This window comes from Castor canadensis, chromosome 13 (genome assembly GCF_047511655.1).
Source record: "Castor canadensis chromosome 13, mCasCan1.hap1v2, whole genome shotgun sequence".
NCBI classification, from domain to species: domain Eukaryota; kingdom Metazoa; phylum Chordata; class Mammalia; order Rodentia; family Castoridae; genus Castor; species Castor canadensis.
The window spans coordinates 107,154,724-107,176,970 of NC_133398.1; the positions used below are offsets into that span (position 1 = coordinate 107,154,724).

The 22,247-nt window shown below is 38.5% G+C and overlaps 1 protein-coding gene across 1 annotated transcript in view; it reads right to left on the reverse strand.

The window, feature by feature from the left end:
• Positions 1–22,247, reverse strand: part of LOC109675963 (contactin-associated protein-like 3) — a 203,046-nt gene that overhangs the window by 148,600 nt on the left and 32,199 nt on the right. Inside the window, exon 3 of the mRNA XM_074052428.1 lies at positions 11,238–11,431. Within this exon, the coding sequence (XP_073908529.1) occupies positions 11,238–11,431 (194 nt within the window). The remainder of the gene's footprint in view (positions 1–11,237; positions 11,432–22,247) is intronic.

Genomic DNA, 22,247 nt, shown 5'->3' on the forward strand with positions numbered 1-22,247 from the left:
TCACATAAAGAATTGACTCAAGGTGTAGGTCCTGAGTTCAAACCCCAGTACCGCCAAAAAAAAAAAGTTGTATTTATATACAATGGAACTTCTTTCAGCTTATAGCTGAAATTTTGTCATTTACATGTAAAAGAAGAAAGTTTGTAAGAAGGTGAACATGGTTGATGTACTTTCTATACAAGAATGAATATAGAATTTTTAAACCTGTTGAAATCATTATAAGAAGGGACTAGGGTAGAAAGGAGAAAAAGAGGGGATGAACCAATTCAGGTTATATATATATATACATGGAAATGTCACAATGAAACTCCATGTCTAGCTGTCTTAAACAAACAAAAATGTCATATTTTAAATGAATACAGAAAACAGGAAGGCAAAACAGGTCACAGGTCCCGTCTCAGGGTTTGGTACCAGTGTGAGGGGGAGGATATAATGAAAGGTGCTTGGAAGGTGAATATGGTAGAAATGTTACATACTCATGTATGAAAATGGAAAAATGAGACTGTTGAAACTATTCCAGGAATGGGGGAAGAGGGATAATGAAGAATGATGGAGGGGGTCAATTCAACTATGATATAGTGTAATAAGTTTTATAAATGTCACAATGTACCCCCCACAACAACAATAAAAATAAAGTATTAAAAATAACATTCAATGTTTTTATCCACCTCCATTTTGTTTACTGATGTCATAATTTATATCTCTGTACAGTGTGTGTATCCGTTAATAAATTATGTAGCTAATAATATTTTTAAGTTTTCTTTTTAACCTTCATATTGTAGATGTAAGTGAATTACACAGCACTGATAAATTATTCTGAATTTGACTGCACACCTATTTTACCAGTGAGTTTCCTACTTTCTTATGTTTTTGTGTTACAATTATCATCACCTTCCTATTTCATTGTCTTTTCTAATTGAAATACATTTTATGTCTTAGGAAAATAAGGATAGAAACTTGTGAAAATACCACTTTTACAAAATTACAGTAATAAAGAAAATGGTAAAATCTTTATTGCCATAAAATAGCACAAACTCCAAATTCAGCTTTTCAGAGACCAAGTTATTTAAGAAGTCATAAGTAGAATTTAAAACAACATTGAAAGAGGAAAAAGAAAAGAGATTACAGAGTATTGAGTTGATAATGCAGTACTCTCCCTTTATCTATGGTGGATAGACTGGACCTTACATATCGTGTGTGAGTATGATAAAGCTTCATCTATAAGTTAGGTACAGAAAGAGATTAACAACAATAACTAATAATAAAATAAACCAATTGTAACAATTCACTATAATATGCAAATGTGGAATATCTCTCTGTGTGTCTTCCTCTTTCAAAATATCTTCTTGTACTGTACTTATTCTTGAGATGCTGTGGAGACTTCCCATACTACATGATGAGGGACATGAGGTGAAAGACATGGGATTTCTGATCTGCCCCTTGGGTACTTCTGACTTCTCACGACATGCCAAAAGGAGATGCTCTGCCTCAGGTGACCCTGGATCATCATCCCATGCTGGCATTGGGCAGATGGCATATGTAGCATGGATATGTCAGACATAGGATAATTCATACCCCAGGAAGGATGGAGTGGGCGGTCATGAGATTTTCATCACACTTCTCAATTGGGACACAATTTAAAACTCATGAATTGTTTACTTCTGAAATTTCCATTTAATATTTCCAGGCCACTGATGACCACGAGTAACTGACACTGCAGAGAACAAAGCTAAGGGAAGGACAGCTGTAGAATTAGATATAAGCCTTAAAACATTTTTGTTTATCTGGACCATAATTTTGCTCATGTCTCTCTCCTTAAATGTGTGTGTAATCCTAAGAGGGAACCAAACCAAATCTCCTATTTCCTTTGAATTTTTCTCTACAAATTATTTTTATTTTGCCTCTAGAGTCTAATCAATTTGAAGAAACTTAGGCAGTATGAGCTCCTTTTGAAAGCATTATTATACATGAACATATTTTATGACGTTCCATCTCTATATTTTATATATCAATATAGACCCAAACTGCAAAGCTTCTGTAAATGGACATAAAGTGCTTTAAATGGGAAAATATATAAAATAATACATATCATATTGCTTGACAGAAAGGGCTTCCAGTAATACAATAGTGCTACAACAGAGATAAAAAGGAAAACCCAACAAGTCCCTATAAGCTTATTTCATGCTGATCACAAAATTAAGCTCATTAAGTAGATTGTCTCACTTTTCTCACAAAAATTATACTCATTTTATGAATGAAGAAACTTTGTGAATTTAAATTGTTCAAGTTTACATAATTTAAAATTGATTCTTATTTTCAAAGACAGTTCTATCTAACTCTAAAGCCCCAGCCAGGCTCCAATTTAGACCTAAAAAGTGCATTTACATTTCCTGTGATTGTTAGGAATATAGGAACAAAGGTTATTTTAAAATAAAATTGATTCTACAAGAGTTAAAACCAAGATATTCAAATATAACCTAAAATAGAATAGTCAATAAAGATGAAAGAAAAATATAATTACAATGGAAGAGAAAATGGAATTTTCTACAGAGATATACAAAATAATCTTTTAAAAAGGAAAAGCATTATGGGCTCATGGAGTGGTTCAATTGTGAATTTTTGTAAATTAAATTGAAATAAAAATAAATTTTGCTGGTGGAGTGGCTCAAGTGGTAGAGTTCTTGCCTAGCAAGCATGAGGCCCTGAGTTCAAACCCCAGTACTGCAAAAAAAAAAAAAAGGGAAGCCATTATTCAGTGACTATATATATATATATATATATATATATATATGTATATATATATATATATATATATATGAAACTAGAATATTTCATTGTTGCTCAAGTAGAACTTTCTCTAATTATAGAGTCATGCTCTCTATTGATATGACTAAAGCCAAAGTTTCAGTGTAGAAAAAAATCCCTGCTTATCAATGTCTCAGATGAATAGATGCTATTGCTTGAAAAAAAACTGCTTAGGCCGGCAAGCTGCTCTGATTTGTCAATGTCACTGAATTAAAAATGAAGGTTGTACCTCTTAAGAAGTCTGTGCATATAGTGGTAGCTGTTTCCAGAAGGCTGAAGAACTCACAGTCAATCCAGAATCTACAAGGAAATCTGAGGATCTGGCTGAGAAATCAAACTTTCATCGAGAAGATCTCTTTTGGGCAGTGGTAAAGGTTTTCTTAAAGAAACCACTGAGGGTTTTCACCATTACTACTAAAAAATGACTCTGAACTGCTACACTGATTTTAAATTCAACCAACGGGCAGAATCCCTAAGAAAACAGAATCATTTACTGTGAAATAAATCAGTTAGATTCTGATTTCAAAAGTTTAGAGAGTGGGGAAAAGGGCTGGCAGAGTTTCTCCTTCAAGGGGAGTGGGAGGGCAACTGGATGTGGTGTTTCACATCCATTTAGATCATTTTAGGACCCTTGCCCACAGCTGCCAGTAAAGTTCCTGGTCAGTTTCTTCACTCAGCCTGACATAAATGTAAGCGTAAGTCTTTTTACCATGTCTCAAGCCCATGTATTTGCCCCTGGAGCTTTCAGAACAGCACCTCCCGCAGCCACGGCAATAGTGGCTTCGATCCTTCTGGGCAGATGGGACCTTGTGTTGCTGTGGCATCACGCTGGGAAAGGCTTTTTCCTCACACTAACTGAATTTTGCTGAATAACACCAGACTCAAAATATTCACCTTAGGAATGTTCTGAAGATTTTGTTCGAAAATTCAGACCCAATTGAATCAGAGAAGAAATAGTGCCATCTGTAGACATCATGAACTATGTATATCCCACTAACTCACTCCTTGGATACTTTTTAAAAGATGTCTTTATTGTGGTAATACATCTATCTATCTCTCTATCCATCTATCTCATATAAAATGTTAACATTTCTGTCATTTTAAGTATAGTTTGATAGCACTAATTACATTCATATTATGCAATCTCCACTCCAGCCATCTCCAGAACTCAGTCCTAATGCTGACACTCAGGATACTCATGAACCTGGCATTGTCCCCCACCACTCTTCAGTTTAGGCTCTTCAGGAAGAATGCCCCAGAGGGATGGAAGTCCACCTGCAGAGACCCCACATGATGTAGCACTTCCTGCTGGTACAGACCTACTTCAAAGGGATTTCTAATGCTTGGGCTTCTCCTCTGCTCAACTCTAAATCCAACTTAGGAGACACTGACAGCAACCCACTCAGCAGCCACCATGTCCTGGCAGGATTCTGTTGATGTTGTTTTTCTTTCTCCCTACATTTTGTCCTAAAGGTGGATATGTATATGCATATCTGGTTATATACTTAGTTTTATGTGTAGATAATTAAATTATCTGAGAATGTTCCATAAGGACCAACTTATATTCTGTCATTCTTTTGCTATGATAGGAATGGAGGAGGGAAATAAGGGTCATCTTACCACTGGGAGACTGTTTCTTCACCTTCTTGGAAATCATAACCCTGGTGGGATGGTGCTGGAAAACCCAGCGCAGGCAGCCCAATGTCAGAAGGCCCTTCATAGATTGCAGATGGTGTTGGTTTCGATATTAGACAAAACATTTGCTTTTTCCCCCTTGTTTCCTATTCAAGAAAATCCTTTGCCTCAAGGGAAAAGACCTTGAGTGTTCTGAGTACACACATGGATGTGCTAACTTGAAGCCTGCCTTACTAGAAAGTTAGTGTGCCTGGGTTGGTGCTGGATGAAGGGAAGCTGGGGGCAGGGTCAGGAAAGCTGTGGAGACAGGGAAGGAAACAAACCATGATGTCATTAGCTGCTACAGTCAGATGCAGAACAAAAGCCACTGGAGAGCAGAGGTCAGATGACCAGTGCTGGGCCCAGAGAACAGCATCTGGACCGACATGCACCTTTTATGCATGTCGAGGCTTGTGTTCCTCTGAGTCACTATGCCCGTGCCCATGGATTCAGAAGGCTTGGTGCCCACACCTTCAGCCCCTTTGCTCCCTGAGACCAGTGAACTGCATTCCTGATTCGAATGCACACTTGTTCACATTACTGTAGAATGGTAAGTGAGGGAAGGAGAACTTTTCTGTCTGTGCCTGGTGCTAAGGGCAGCATCTGCTATCCACCTCTGCTCTCTCAGAACTGCCATCCTGGGCTCAGAGGTGATCCTCTGATCTCTGATCTCCAACCCTCATTCAGACCAGAAATAAGAGAGAAAATTAGGAGAAGACACGTGCAGGCCGCACAGGCTGTGGGAGGCTTACCAGAATACTTTGCCTATTTTGCCCAAAGGAACATATTACGGTTGGTAGTTACTTTTCATTTGGATTTTCCAGCTTGGATGGTTATACATTTGAATACCAAATTCTGGCCTTTGATCAGAAAGATATTTATGAAAGAGAATATCTGAAATATATAATGGAAGGAAAAAACCTTCTACTAAAACCACTTTTTAAAACTCTAATAAAACTTTAAAAAAGAAAAATAGTCTTGCATGGCTTAACAACACAGATGTGTGAGAAATGCATTGTTAGACAGTTATGTCATTGTGAGAACATCACAGAGGGTACTGACAGAAATTAACATGGCCACCTCAAGAGGTGACAGGATCAATGGGGACAGCATTGTATATGGTCCATCATTGACTGAAATGCCATCATGTAGAACACGACTGCATTGTCATGTAACAAGTGGATGACATACTATTTGTGGACATTATTTTTATCCAAAAAAGTGATTAAAATGACTACTACTTAGAAATATTTAAGCTGAATTTCAATATACATTAGAAGCAATTCTTTAGAAATACTTGTGAGAAGATAATGACTTATGAAACTTTTGAAAAGTTAAAAAAAACCTAGCTACTTGGAAGGCTGAGATCAGAAGGATCACAGTTCAAGTCCAGCCTGGGCAAATAGTTTGTGAGACCCCATCTCCGAAATAATGAGAGCACAGGCACTGGTGGTGTGGGTCAAGCAGTAGTGTACCTGCTTTGCAAGAAAGCCTGTCAAACCCAAGTCCCACCCCCCCAAAAAAAATCAGTATTATCCAGAGAACACTTTTTTTCCTTTGCATAAAATCATTCTAATGGAGAGAGTCATGTAGTAAACAAACAAATCCCACTTACGGTAATGGAAAATAATGAGTCCCATAAGGACACATAAAATAAAGGAAAAGATAGAGATGAAAGATGGATGAGGGGGAAGAGCAGGTAGGAGGAGTGTGTGTGTGTGCATGTGTGTGTGTGTGTGTGTGTGTGTGTGTGTGTACACAAGCACTGAGGGGACTGTCTACAAGGCTGTCTAGAACAACTCCATGTATTTTAGAATGCATTCTAAAATGTCTGAGAAAAATTGAGGAGGCTATGTATGCAAAATTACCTAGGAATATATTTTAGAAGAGCTGATACAAAAGATAGACTTCATTTGACATTCTTAAAGAGATAGGATGAGACAGCATAAAATATTGTGGAGCCAGAAATAAGCAAAGAATGCAGTCAATGTTGTGATTGAGGCCAACTATATTCCTATGGTGCAAAAAATACATGGAAATTTACAGAAAGAATTCAGGAAAATAAACTTCTGCATTGGAAGCCAATAACGGACTGTGAATAGGAAGCTATGGCAATGGTCCAGGGTCAGGATGGATATCGAGCTATGGTGGCAATGATGGAAGGGATGAAAGGCTGTCAGATTCAACATGGACTGTGACAAGATATCTGACATGATCTGTATAAGAATTATGAGTGACAGGATTTGCCATTGGATGGGTTGTGGGGTGTGAAGGAATGGAGGTCCTGGTTGACTCCAAGGGTTGGGCTCAGGAGCTGCTAAATGCTGTGATATTTACTAAGAGGGAGAACCTGGGGGAGATAGGTTTGGTAGTGGGGACAGGGTGAAAAGAAAGAATTTGTATTGGAGCATGCTAATTTTCTTGTGTATTTAACAACCAAAGAGAAAAGAGTCTAATGTTTAGAGGCGAGCCTGAAGCCTCTATTAGATGGGATAACAATCGAAATATATCCAATCACAGCCTATAGGACACTTCACGATGAATGAAAATGTTATCTATTTCCTTACAGAGTTGATTCTGTATTCTCACAGACATAAGTGAAAAATAGACCCAAAGGAGGAGGGCCTGTCCGTGGTCACTAATCCGCTATTTCTGCCTGTGGGATGTTATCATATAATCTCTTAGAGATTTTGATACTGTTTTCTCGCACCAAATATTTTTTCCTCTCTTTCCTGATTCTGAGCATTTGTTTTCATTAAGATATTCCTACTAATACAAATGGTAAGAAAAAAAATATTGTGAGCTTCTCCCAGAAAATAACATTCATCAGTTTTATCATGTGACCTTTTAATAATGGCACCTGTGCAAATGCTGTATCAGACACGGATATTTACTTTTTCCACCATGTGAACTCATGTCTTGAAATCTATTTGGTAAACTGAAAATAGAATACACACTGAGGATTTTTTTTTGTTATTTGGAAAAGATTCATATACTCCTGTTTAAGTAACAGGCATACTTTCTTTTGAGCACAGCTTTTGTTACTCGGAAAAATTTTTAAATCTATCAATTACTGCTACTTTTCATGGTTACTTTCTATTACAGATTCAGACCAGCCCTTAAGGCAGTCAATGTGAGATGTATAATAAGAATTTATATTAAGATATTACTTTATTCAGATAATGTCAGAAAAGCCAATATTGATATGACAGGTGTAATCTCCCTGTTTAAAGCCTTGGTACACGGTTTATTTCACATTCAGATATTTTTATATTTTAGAAAGGTTATACTGTACATAAATCAAGTATTAGTAACTAGGGGGAAATCATATACATTACTTTTTTTTAAATAAAACATACAGATATTCACATTAAGCACTTTAAATAAACAATGCAAACCACCCAAAGTCACTATATCCAGGTTTTGCTGCTAAATGAGTTTGTGTCTGCTTGGGCATTATCGTTTTAATAAATTTGTTTATGGAATTAAGAACTACAGATAAGCAACTGTTTAATAATAGAAAACATTAGTGTGGATAATGAATACACCAAGACAAAAAAAATTAAAAAGTCATTAAAAATACCATGAGGATAGCATCCAAGAAACACATAAGGCTGGAGAATGAATTTTTAATATGTCCTTAACATGAAAGTGAAAGAAGTGGGCTCCTTAGAGGAGAGCTGGGAAGGCCTTCTGTTCTTGTGGTGGAGAAAAATTAATGCAATGAATCTAAGGCAGGTGATGGAGACATGGCAGCAATTTGTGCTGGGAAAGGTGATACTTTCATAACACATGCAGTTTTTCTTAATAGTGCTAATATTTCTAGGAATCAAAAATAAATCTCTTTAAGTTAACTCATTTTAACCCCAACTATTCATATCTAAAATTATGCCTAGGAAAAGGACAAAAGCTCTCATAGGATATGTAATTTATTATTAAAGCATCAATGATAAGACTGCAGAAGTACCAATGTCAGCACATCCCTTTAGGAAAATGATAAGTATAAGACCACCGATGAGTGAACTTTATTTCTGGAAGAAGTAGCTGTGATAGACAGAAGGGATCTACCTCGTCACAAGTATGATATTTTCCAAGAGCATGTTACTGAACTCTACCATACTTATTTGATAAAAGAATGAGTGAAAGAAGAGAAGTTCCCTGAGATGCTGATGTGGTACTTGAAGATGCTTTAACATCGGCACAGTTGTTTATATCCAAACGAGACACTTGCTTTTTGCAATTTTATCACTTTGTCAAAGTCCTCATATTTTCCACTTCAGTCTATCCAGTCATCTTACATCTCATTGTTTTGTTTTGTTTTGTTTTTGTATCTCATCCATTATCCATGCTTTGTTCACATTACTTCTGCCTCGGGAGAGATCTTCCTTAATTACTTTCTAACACTTCCCATCATAACACCTTCTTCAAGGCTCGTCTAAACCCCACATCATTCTCAAGTCTCTGGGGGTCTGTGTCTCATAGCTGATGCTCACAATAATCATCTTTGGGTTGTTTTGTGTGTTCCATCTCTTCAGTAGCATTAACATTTTGTTCACCAAAAAAATTCTATGCAGTCAGTCACAGAATAGGAAAGGAATCCAGTAAATGGTGACTGTTTAGCAGTCCTGGCTAAAGGATGGAGTAGCAATGATTAAGCCCTACCTCAGACATCATTTAGCTTTAAATGGTGGGAGAGTCTCAAACCCTCACACCATAATGTGTTATGACTTTCATTCAAACAAGTCCTTAAGATGCACAGTTGGGAGGGAATGACTTTTGCTCATTCATTCAGTTAGTGTTTCAAATCTAGCCTCTACAATTGAGCTATAGAGACTATGTCAGTTTCCTAGAGCTGCCATAACAAAGCACAACTAGGCAACTAAAGTTCAGGAGGCCAGAATTTCAAAATCAAGGGGTCCCCAGGGCCATGCAGCCTCTTCAGACTCTAGGGAAGGACTGCTCCCTGCCATCTTCTGGTTGCAACAGGTGTTCCTTGGCTTCTAGATTATCTTCCAATCTTCCTTCTTCATGGGCGTTCTCTCCGTGTCTGTCTGCTTTTGTCTCCAAATATCCTCCTTTAATGAGTATATGACTTATACGGGATGAGGGACAGCTCTACCAACCCCATTTTACCTCTTTTAAGACTTGATTTCCAATAAAGTCTCCAAGGTACTGGAGGTTAGCAGCCTATCTGTTTTGAGGCCATAATTCAATCTCTAACAGAGATGCTGGGATCAGAGAGACACAGGGACAATTAGAGGAAGACCCAAGGTGATGGGTTGTTGGGAAAGTGAACCACTCATTCCAGTGACACCCAGTACACTGCTACAGGTAATGGGACTGGATGGCACCTGTTGTTACTTTCATTGTTTGGAATTAATAAGGACCATATTCTTTACACTATTTCTGCATAGGCAGTAGGTATAGGATCCTTTAGAGCAAGGACAAAAAGCAAGGTGGATGCTATTATTTTAGTTATGGCTTCCCTCTGAACTGCTTAACTAAACAACAAACGTGTGTAGTCCAGTCCTTCCATCATTTATGTGTTTATGAGGGATGAAGAGAGGTAAATTACAAATACAAGAGTTTATAAGATTTTTCTTTTGGATCACATTTATAGGGAAGCTGACCTCAACATTTTAAATATCATTAATCAATGCAGAACAAGATTTTAAACACATTTGAGTTACTTCCAAACATTACGTAGTAAACATATTTCAATAAACTAAATACAGTTACAATATTTCTAAAAATTAAACAAAAAGTGATTTGTGCAAAGAAGCTACACACATAATCAGATGTAGAGATGATGTCACTGCTGTGGAAATTTAAGGTACTCCAGACTCACTGAGGTCTACAGCCCATGAATTACTCAATACGGCTGTATACTAGAAAGCACACAATTCTCAAGTTCAAAGTCTGTATTCCTGAACTTGTCACACACAGAGAAATTGCCCATTTCTACAATTTTAAATTTGCCATGTTTTAGAAATACAAGATTAAATCAGAGAAAATTAAAAAATGAATTCAAACTACTCATGTTAAATAATGCAGAGTCAATACTAAGTCATTTTATTAAGCAAAAGAAGAGATCATAAATTATATATAGCGTGCATTATTCTTAAACCTCCACATTACTTAAGGGTATAATAACAAGAGGGTCTTTCAATGTTTTCTTTCAAGTAGGCACCTTACTTTCACTTAGAAAATTTTGTCCAAGGGATTCTTCAGATTCTAGTTCTCATCAGATGTATAGTCTGCAATTATTTTTTCCCTTTTTTTTTGGTGGTATTAGAGATTTGAACTCAGGGTCTCAAACTTGCTAGGCAGGTGCTCTTCCACTTGAGTCACTCCACAAGCCCTTTTTTGTGATAGGCTTTTTCAAGACAGTGTCTCACAAACTATTTGTCTGGACTGGCTTCAAATCCTGATTCTCCTGATCTCTACCTCCTGAGTAGCCAGGATTACAGGCTCGCCCATCCTTTAGGGTCTCTCTTCATTCTGTCAATTATGCAGAAGATTTTTAGTTTCATAAGATCTGGATTTGTCCACTTTTGCTTTCATGGCCTCTGCTTTTGCGGTTTTATCAAACGATCCTCACCCAGACTAATACCTGATTGGTCATTACACAATGGATACATACATGTGTTGAAGCATCACACTGTGCCCCCAAATACATACGGTTATGCGGGATGAAAACATGTCTTTGGAACAGGTGCACAGCAACAGGTAGTAATTACTACTTTTAGAAAACATACCCAAGTGCTATCTTCTTGCTGATACTGCTTCCAGTTCCTCCCGCCATCATTGAACATCAGCAGGTAGCTGGTCACCCAGTCGGAGCTCCCGTATCCTCCCTGGGTGGCCACAGCAGTGACCTCCACTCTTTCTCCAAGGTCAATCTGCAGCCACTGATATTTATTTGACACAAGTGGGGTCCAACCACCAGCTCCTGTTTGGAACAGAAACAGTAGAAAAATGGTAAAATGAGGAGTATCATTATTAAGAGCTTTAAAAATCATTATGTCCCCCATTTGTACAGTCCTCAGTACCATGTGTAATGTAAAGTATGTGGCTGAAAATGTTTCATAATGTCGTAACAGAGCTAGGAGGACAAGGAATAGGGCATATGTTGGTGTTTGGGGCAAATACAAGGAGATGCTACTTTAGTTTCTTTCTCTAAGATATCCTTTTTAAAAATATTCAAATTTATTCAAAAATCTTTTATTCTTTGGAATGAACCATAAACACAAACCTCCTTTTTGATCCACACACACTCTCTCACTCTCATCACTCGCTCTCTTTCTCTCTCTCTATATATATACATATATATGTGTGTGTACATATATATGTTTATATGTTATATATATACATATATATATGTTTATTTCTGCACCCTTCTGCAGAAGTAAATTTTGACTTGCCTGTTGACTTCTGAGTTGTGTCATCTCTCTTTCATGACTTCCCAGTATCTTAAAGATGTATATATATATATAGTTATTGTTCTATCTTTTGACTTGAAGAGTCCATAATTTGATCCAGTAAACAGTTTGGAGAATTCCTAGTGGCCAACACTGTCCATCTGAAGGTTGGACAAATGGGGTGTTTTCTGCACATAACATCATCCTCCACTTGCAGGTTTCTATGTGGGGGAAGATTTATTCTTGGATGATCTATAGAGATACTTATATCGTATAGTCCCTGTGAAGGACAGTGTGTGGACTTCTTCAACCCTCAATGGAAAATGTTCCCACAGTTTCTTCCCTCTTCCCCTTCCTCCTTCCAACCTTGCTCTTCAAGATGGAATGGAATACCATCAACCCAATTCCATTCTTATCAAATTGAACAACAAATACTTACTGAGCATTTGAAAACTTTGGGTTAGGTATGGAGTCTACTATATATGGATTTTTGTCTTTTCATTCCTAAGTGTGAGAATAAACCTAGGTTGGGTATTTTCTGCCAAAGGATTTAATCAGTACCCACCACTGTGACAAATGTTAGTCTCACTAACTCACTTCCTATATGCTTACTTCATGAACTCTGCTTAACGTGATAAAAGTTTCCATTACAAACAAAGGGTTGTTATCCTCAGCCAGACACAATTCCACTAGATGCCTTGGTTCTGCAGCTGATAACCTAAAAGAATTATCAATTCCCTGAGCTTTTAAAAATTCTTTATCAAAGCTCCCTCCTGATGTCCTCTCCAATTGGCCAACTGTGTAGACTGTGAACCCCAAACCTGCCCAATTTGGGGGTGGGGAGCAGCATTGCATTAGAGATAAAACCTAAATGGACTCCCCGTGGGGTGTGCTTGCTCTTTGTCTGTAATGCACCTTTCTTTAGAAGTAAAGTTTGCCTTGCCTGTTGAATTCTGAGTTGTGTTGTCTCCCTTTTGTGATACCCCAGTTTATTAAAGATATTTCTAACACTAAGGCAGCCTGAGGATAAGGCTTTATGATGACCCTTTTGTAAGGATGTTGAGCAGCAAGTCTAGTTTATGCAGCTAGCAAGTGGACAAGTATTTGAGTTTAGAATCTGTACTACTAATATTGTTATATTATTTTGAAGATGTCAATAGGATATGGTGGCCCTTTGGGTTATGTTTTTGTTTTTGGCAGCACTGGGGTTTGAACTCAGTGCCTCATGCATGCTAGGCAGGAGCTCTACTGCTTGAGTCGCACCTCCAGCCCTGTGGTCCTAAATAAATGTCCAGAAGATGTAGCAGACGTTGGGAGTAGTTCTAGCTACCTAAGGAAGAAGGCAGCAGTGTGATGTCCCATTCTTCTGCTCAGGGGAAGCCCAGGTTTCTAAGGGGTGGGTGCACATCGAGGGTGCAGGTGCTCTCCTGACATCTTCCTGTTGAGTTCTACCATTCTGTCCTAAGATCATATAAATCAGTAAGTGTGAAATCCCCCAAGGTCTACCTAACGAGCTGCAAGAGCCCCAGGTACATTCCTGAAACTGCATAACTTTTCTGTTATTTTAATGTTTTCAGAATTGTTTCAAAGAAGAGTTGGGAAAAGGTAAAGGAGATGTTATCAGGCAACCCAGCATCCCAACACTGTACACTGAGAATTTTATACATTATCAGTTGAAATCACTGAAATATTTTGGATTTTTTTCCCCATCCTCATTCTTTAGCTGTATTTCTTTGCCATCTTTCTTTGATATTTTCATTCTTGTTCACCATAGGGCTAGAAAAGTAATTAACTTGGAACTACATGTGGAGAAGTGCAGGAGAAATGAGTCAGCACATTCTTGTGTGCTATCATAGGACTACGAGTTGTCATTCGAGTTCACACACAGTTCAATAGTTTGTTTTAATAATTGCATTCCTGCTAACAAACGTGACACATTTCAGTGACTCGATTGTATCTGTGATGGAAGGATAGTATTCACATGCAAAAAAGCAACAGCTTTCAGCCATTCCTGATAAAGTCAGGAAATGGTGGCATTAGCAGAGTATCTCATTAGGATGTCACAGCTTCAGGAAACCTACGATACCTGGTGGGTTTTAAGGACGTGATGCTATACACAATTTAGTGATGTGCCAAACAATATTTGGAAATGTAAAATCACTGCTGTGTGGCACTAATGCAGTTGCCTTTTAATAAAAGCTGCTTTGTTGGTTGGTATAGAAGAATGGAGTAATGGAGAAAGAGGAAACTGGCTGACTCCACCAATTAAAAAATAAAGTTGTCCTTTCACCAAAAAAAAAAAAAAAAAAAGATGGTTAAGGCTGAAGTTATGGCTCAAGTGATAGAGCATTTGCCTAGCAAGGACAAGGCTCTGAGTTCAAACCCCAGAACTGCCAAGTATTAGAGCATTACTCTAACTAGTAATACTCTAATAGAGTAATACTCTATTAGTATTAGAGCATACTAATAGCTAATTATCTCACAGGATTGTAAGGGACACCATGATCCCTGATATTAAAGTACTTTGTAAATATAAATTACTACAGAAATATGATGCTGTGTTATATTGTTTTTATTTTTTTAAACCAAAACTGATGACAGTCTTTGTGTGTGTGCACACAGTCAGGATCACACATATTCTGATCACAGTCAGGATCACACATATTCTGATCATGTTTAACCTGGGAACATCTTCTCTCAGTCCCTTCTAGTCATGGTCACTGAAGCTTCAGACCCTAAGCTGAGGAAACAAGTGTGTCCTCCTTGCTCATTTTCTCTTCTCCTCACAAGGTTTTCTTCTCCACCTCATGCTCGTCCTTCCCCTACCTTCTGGCATGAACTGCACTCAAGCTACGTACAGTGTTCTGATTGTACAGCCAAAGGGTCACCATGCATTGACCATCCTTAGAGCCTGTGAGTTACAAAACCATCATCACCTGTCCATGATGTTCATTTTCACATATGCATTCAGTATCTGAATGAGACTGGGCTGTGCTGAGAAACAACACAGGTCATCTTTTGAAGGGCCATTATTTTTATGAGGACTGATTTGGGGACCATAGCAGAAATGCTGAGCTTTGCAGGTCTTTAGTTCCTAAATGATCTCACACACACACACACTTACTTCATCAACTATTTTATCCACTTTCAAACTTCAGAGCTCTGAGAAAACGATAAGTTTTACCATTTATTTTGCAATGGAAAATAAGGGAAGGAAGAGAAATGAAAAACTACTGCATGAAGAGAACACTACCCAATATTTCCATTCCCATTATCATTTTTTATTTGCAAAAGCATCTGGTGGTTCAACTTTATCATGTCAGCTTTAATAATGCGAAAATAAAGCAGCAAATTTACATACATGTAAGGATATTATTTTAAAATATTTTAAAACTCAGCTTGTCTTTCATTTTTTAATCCCTGTCTAAGAGCATATTGTCTATCACTTAGTGCTGTTCATTTGTACATAACCTGGTTGAATTATGCCCCTATTTTATAAGTTTTCTGCCTTTATAGTTCTATAATCGCTTCATGTCTGACAGTCACATGTTACCATCTGCAGGTATAAAAGGAGCAAATGGAGTAGACACCCCTCAGCAGAAGTGTGGATTGCTTCGGATCAGCAAAAGCAATGAAATCTCCATGACCACAGTACCTGTAATAGGTGCAATGTCACAAGTGACTTTTTTATAGGGAAGTTACACAGAGGTAAATCACCCTGGTCACCATCACCACCAGTGTGCTGCGTCTTCCACAATATTTGATAAGGACAAGGGTTAAAACATACCCAAGGGCACAATATATAAGTAAACAAGTAAACATTACAGCTAACCATCACTGAGGGCTTTTCTATATATATCTAACAAGTAACTAAACTGACATTTAAGATAATTGTTTCAAATGTGATTTTATCCTACTATATCTCTTTGTTTGTTTTCTCATATAATTGAATCCTAATCTACAGTAGAATCATTGGCAATTTCAGGTACTGCCTGGGGTGAGCAGGAGGTACAAAGAGAGAAGTTAGATGGGGGCCATCTCCCCCTTAGTGATCATAAGTATTTCTAGGTTGGGGCGGGGAGCTGGCTTTCAATGAACCTCCTTAGCTCACTTCTGATATGCATGAGATTTAACTTCCAAGTCTTTTTTTGCTGAGGGGAATTTAGCATTTCCTTTAGGTCTAATTTCAATTAGAAAAAAAATAATTCTAACCACATGTATTTCAGATACTTCAGTCTTCTTTAACCAGTCTTTTTTTGTCTATTTGAAGGTAAAAATGCAGAGATCCTACATGAAAACCAGTCTCTTTTCTCTCATTCTCTTTTAGCTGTGTTTCCTTCAACCTTAGCAGGTTGATGCAGGGTGAACACGCAATTCATAAGGAAGAACTGCACTGTGGTCCACATCTCAAAGACTTTGTAACAAATTGGGAAATGTATTCTCTTATAAAATAAAGCTAATAAAAATCCTCTTGTAGCTGGGCACACTGGCTCATGTGCAGTGGCACAGACCTGTCATCCCACTCACATGGGAAGTGTAAATAGGAGGATCATGGTCCAGATCAGCTTGGGCATAAAAGTGAGAACCTATTCAAAAATAATGAAAGCAGGCCAGGCACCAGTGGCTCACTCCTGTAATCCTAGCTACTTGAGAAACTGAGATTGGAAGGATCACAGTTCCAAGACATCCTGGGCAAAAAGTGTGAGATAACAAATTTATAAAGAGAAACAGTTTATTTTGGCTCACAGTTCTGGAGGCTGTGGTCCATGATCGAGTAGTTCTACTGCTTTGTGGCTCTGTCAAGGCAGCATATCATGGCAGGAGCACATGGCAGAGCAAAACTACTTGTTTCTGGAGCCGGAAGCTAAAAGGAAGATCCCAAGGCCTCACCATCCCCTTCAGTGGCACACCTCAATGACCTAAAGACTTCCCATTAAGACCCATCTCCTAAAAGGGCCATCTCCTCCCAACAGCACCACCCAGGGGACAGGTGGGCCTTTGGGGCACAGCAGGAAAATTAACACAACTCCAGCCTGCTCAGGTCCCTTTTAAGTTGTTTCCTCTTAAGACTCAGGAGATGCTTTAGGACTTAGGAAGTGGAGATTTGTTGCTTTTGTCCACAGTCATGACACAGTCCAGACTCATGACAACCTGAGTTAGGAGCAAGGCCTGAGTTCTGAGGGCACCAGGGAAAAAAGTGAGGTGAGCAAGTCACTCCACACATGGAAACGGTCTTTATAGGAGCTAGAAGTGTCATGAGGAAAGCGTTTGTGTCCCTCATTGTGAGTTTTCCCATCAACTGCCAGCCCACCAGAATGTGGAACATCACAGATTTCACGTGTTTTCAAGTTTGTCACATAATCCAGAAACACACACACACACACCCCTTCAACGGCCATAATTCAGCACAATCAAGAGGCTGATTAATGTTGATGTCCCACTCTGAGATCAGAGTGGCATGATGATTTTCAGGGAAGACTTCTGATTTCTGTCGTAGCCCCCCACCTTTTCTTCCCCAGCTCACATAGCCATTGCTGTCTCTGTCCTGTTTCCAGCTGACTTGTATAATAAATAGCTTACAAATGAGTCTTCCTTAAATGAGATATTATTTAACCACCAGCAAATGTTTTCATGAATGACCAAATCAAAGAGACGTTAAAGAATTTGCTAATGGCTCTTTCTACCTGTGCCACCCAGCAAACTACTGCTTGTGCGATGAATTTTAGAGCTTTCTGGTCCTTAACAGAGTGACATAGGTGTTTTTGGTATTAGATACACCACTTTGAAGGATTGTCATGTGGCTCAAATATCTGTGGGTGTGCATATGTGCACACACACACACAAGCACTGGGGTTGAACCCAAGGCCTCACGCATGCTAAGAAAGTCCTCTACCACTGAACACCCCCAGTCCTATTCTCTTCTTTTTTACTTCATAAAAATTTACCAAGGTCACATTGCAATGACATTATCTTCCATTGATTCCAAATATACTACTCAGGTTTTGTTTGAAAATTATTAGGAAACAGGCCACATTGTGCTCCCCCCTGGGGAAAGTACACAGCAGGATTTCAACCAATCATTTGCACTTCCTTGTCAGGTTCCTGGGCAAAACTGTCATGTACAGACACACTTCTATCTTAGATTAGTAAGCACACTTGCTTTTTGTTTGTGGTACTGGGACTTGAACTCAGGGCTTCACACTTGCTAGGCAGGCAATCTACCACTTGAACCACTCCACCAGACCAATAAAGATGCTTTTTTATATTTGTATTTGAGTAGCAGTCACTAACATGGTTTTCTAACCTGGATTTTGAATTTTTTATAATTTTATGAAGGAACTCATCATTGTTGTTACAATCATTGATTCATTTTGATGAAGCAAGAACATGGTGAAATTGAGTAATAGTAACTAGGTGCAAATCTAAAAAGATTAAAAATACACTCAATACTCTAAAGCAGAGCTCACTGAGAAAGCTTACACTGTCTTAATTGAATATTAGCTGTACTGTAATCAGCTTCACTTTTTATTTTGGGAAACATATATTTCTGTTTCTCCTAAATTTACTAAGCTACCTGCTTGATTATGGGGACCTTGGGTAACTCACAGGGAGCAATTTGAGTCCACTTGACACAAGGGACTCCACCTGAGATGCAGAGAGGGCTGGTGACAAAAACAGAGCATACTTCAAAGATTAATTGAGGACCTCAAGAGGAATTTATTTAATTAAGGACACCTTCTACAGTGCAGGATCAATCTCAAAGCTATTAAGTGAGACATGAAGAGACTGAACTGAAACAAAATCCATGGAAAAGACACAGAAGGATTTTAAGCATGCAATATCAAAGAGAGAGTACACAGAACTTGGTATCTGAGAGGGAGAGCTAGAGGAGAAAACAATGACTCTATGAGTGTCTTTTTCACAAATTATCCAACTGTAATGGATATTTTGTATTTATATACTGCAGCCACCATGGAATGTGGGTACCACTGTAAGAGATTAATCCTTGGATTTCATTTTTAAAAAAACAAGCAAACAAACTTTTCACCATTTTTCTCTGTGTGTGTGGCACACACATCTTCAGAGAGGCAGAAACCATTTGTCTTCCTGACACTGGAATCTATTCTATGAAGGCTTATTACATGAAATAGATAACTGATCCCAAAATATTCATACTCTTAGCATGGAAAAAGCTCACCAACTATGTTTTCTGTGCTTACTGGAGACAGGTAAATTTATGCATTATTTTCAGACAATCCACCACAACTTGTTGATGTTGTTATTTTTCTGAGTTAATTATTTGTGCAAATAAAAGAGAGAAAGTGTACAGCCATCCCCGGAAAGCTACACATCTTGTTGCAAGAGCTGCGAGTGTTTGTCTCTCCTCTTTTCATCATAGAGCCACAGGGACAGGTGAAACCTGGCCAAATACATCACCTGCCACCATTCAAGGGCTTGTGAATACAGTCATGGATTACTGTGCAGCCTGTAATGAAACCTCTAGACTCCATTTTCCCAAAAAATCAGTAACTGAGCTTTTCCAAAATAACTAAGGATGAGGCGAGGTAGCATGTAACTTTTAAACACAATTCTCCTTTAGTCAGAGAACAGAGAGTTGTTAAGTGACATTTGATGTCCACCTATAAAATGCCTCAGTAGGTTGAGTGTCTATTTTCTCTGCCTGTTGCCATGCAATCACAACCAAAGGCCTACTGCAGGAATGATGACTTCACTGGGGCAGCTTCATGGTGACACAAACAACAACGTCACACATCTGTTACGCATCTCTCCAGAAAGTTCTAAAGTCCTTGAAAAAGAAGCTTTAAACACTGTTGAGTCAGCCATTTGACAAAGAGTTCTAAACACAAGACATTTCTGATGTTTCACACATTCTGTTCACTTCCTCTCTGATGCAATTCGATGCAGGAATATTTGTGGTCACTGCACAGTTTCCAAGTATATATGACCCCAAAGCAGGGATCACCTGATGTGTTTTAGGTCACATCAGCAGAAAGGTCTAGAGCAACGTCCATTAAGATGTCTTGTTTCAGTAGTGTAAATCCCTGAATAATTTCATGAACCCTCGTCATATCCAATCATGTAATTTATCAAGGGCATTTTTGCTATTAGGTCATTCAGTTTTCTGTTTCTTGGATATCAGCAGCTGTTATTTTGTGGAAAATTTAAGATCTCTGACACTTTGTTGCATGTAATTGTCAAAAACCTCATTTTCATTCTCTAATCTTGAGCGAATCTTAGAAGTTATGGCTCCAACTTTTTCTTTGTTTCTGAGTGGCGTTTCCAAGAAGGGGTCTGCTAAGCACGTAAGAAGGTTCTATTTCTTCCTAAATGACTTCTGTATACCAGAATTGTTTTCCTCCTGAAACAGATATCAAAACTGAAGAACTAGGGTTGGGGGTGTAGTTAGTGGAAGAGCAGGTGTTAAGCATGGGCAAGGCCTTGGGTTCCACTGCAGCACCAAGAATGAAATAAATAAATCAAGTCTTTCTATAAGGGCTAGACTTGCAGCCACAGTACAGATGGGAGCAGCCTTGTTCCACTGCTGGCCAGGCCCAGCCACCCTGGCCTCAGGCTCTCTATATGAGTGTAATCCTCATTGATTAGGAGAATGTGGGAACCAGTAGCAGAATTCTTTTTAAATAAATACTTACATGAGAAACTACGTTTGGAAATGAAGAGGAATCTAAAACTTGAGGACCTTCTCATGAGATGGACCATAAGGCTGAAAATCTAGCCAGCACTAGGAAATTTCAGTGCTAGGGGGTTGGGGAGAAGAGGAAGACCAAAGTCTAGGCTTTAGAAAAGAACACCAAATTAATATTTCACTTTTGAACCAGTGGCTTCATGGGATAGACAAGGCAGAGTCCATTTCTGATGGATTTTGTGTATTTTATAAGTCCTATTTTAAAACTTTATAGGATTATTTTAGCAGCTTTCTACTTAATAGAAATGTATATGTGTATTTTCCCCATACTTACTCAATTCACTTGTTGTATTTCACCTTTATCCCATAAACAATACATTTCATGCCAAGTTCCATCCTTGACATTCTTAGCTTTCTGCTTATATTGTTAGTTTCATTTTGTAATTGTCAGAAGAAGCTATTGTAGAAGTGTCAACCCATGAATAATCACATAGTCAAACTTCATTAGACCATGAGAACACATGGCTAACTTTAGAAAAAAAATACATATTTAATCTGTTGCTACAGGATCTTGACTATACCCATCATAAAAGAATATTAAATATTTTTTGTTTTCCACATTGTCATTCACTATTATTATTATTTTCTTTTACTCTCTTTTTTTTTGTGCTAAGAGATGCCATCCCTGGGTTTCTAAGTCTGGTAAGGCTACTGTGACCAGGGATTTAGTGAGACACTGGTGACCCAGGGGTCACAGAGCACAGGAACCTTTTTTACACCTGACCTTGGACACAATGCTAGGGAATATATGAGCCATAATTATGATGACAGTGTAATTTGCTGTTAATTCTTCCCTAACTAATCCTCTCCACATTTTGCAGACTTTGCAGTTTCAAGTTCCTCACACTCACCCCTGCACCCCACTAATTCTCCTAGTACCTAGCATTCCTTCAGTCTGAGGTGGAAAACTCATAAGTGGAGAAGGAATTTCTAAAAAAATAGCTAAATGACACATTGCATTAAAGCATTTCAGCTTGGTGGAGTGGACACGGGTAAAGGTGCAGAGTCTTGATTTCTTTCTTTAGATGGAAGAGTGTTTGCTGGGGTTTGGGTAAGTGTCCCCGAAAGCCCCACGTGTTAAAGGCTTGGGTGGTACAATTGGGAGGTGGTGGAACCTTTGCAAGGTGGGGCCTTGTGAGAGGCCCATAGGTCATTGGAAATGTGGCCTTAAATGGGTTGTGAGACCCTGGCCCCTCTCTGCTTCTGCTTTTGCCCCCTGCCCATGAGGTGAGCAGTTCTGCTCTGCCATGTACTCCCACCATGATGCACTGCCCCACCACTGACCCAAAACATATGGGTCCAATCAATCATGGACTAGAACCTCCAAAAGTGTGAGTCTAAATAAACCTTTTCCCACTATAGATTGGTTATCCCAAGTATTTTAATATAGTGACAGAAAGCTACCATGGCATTTATCTCACAGTCTTCATTCTGTTGGTCTGTGAGTGATCAAGATGTCATTAAATGAGAAAAAATGCTCCTTTACGTCAGCATGCTTACATCAGGGGATATAAAACACACGAGGACTGATATAGTTCCACTGGGAAATCTCAAAAGGTCTTCTATTCTTGCTTCCAATTTTTAAGAAGAGGAAAGATGTCCTCTACATATGACTGCATCTT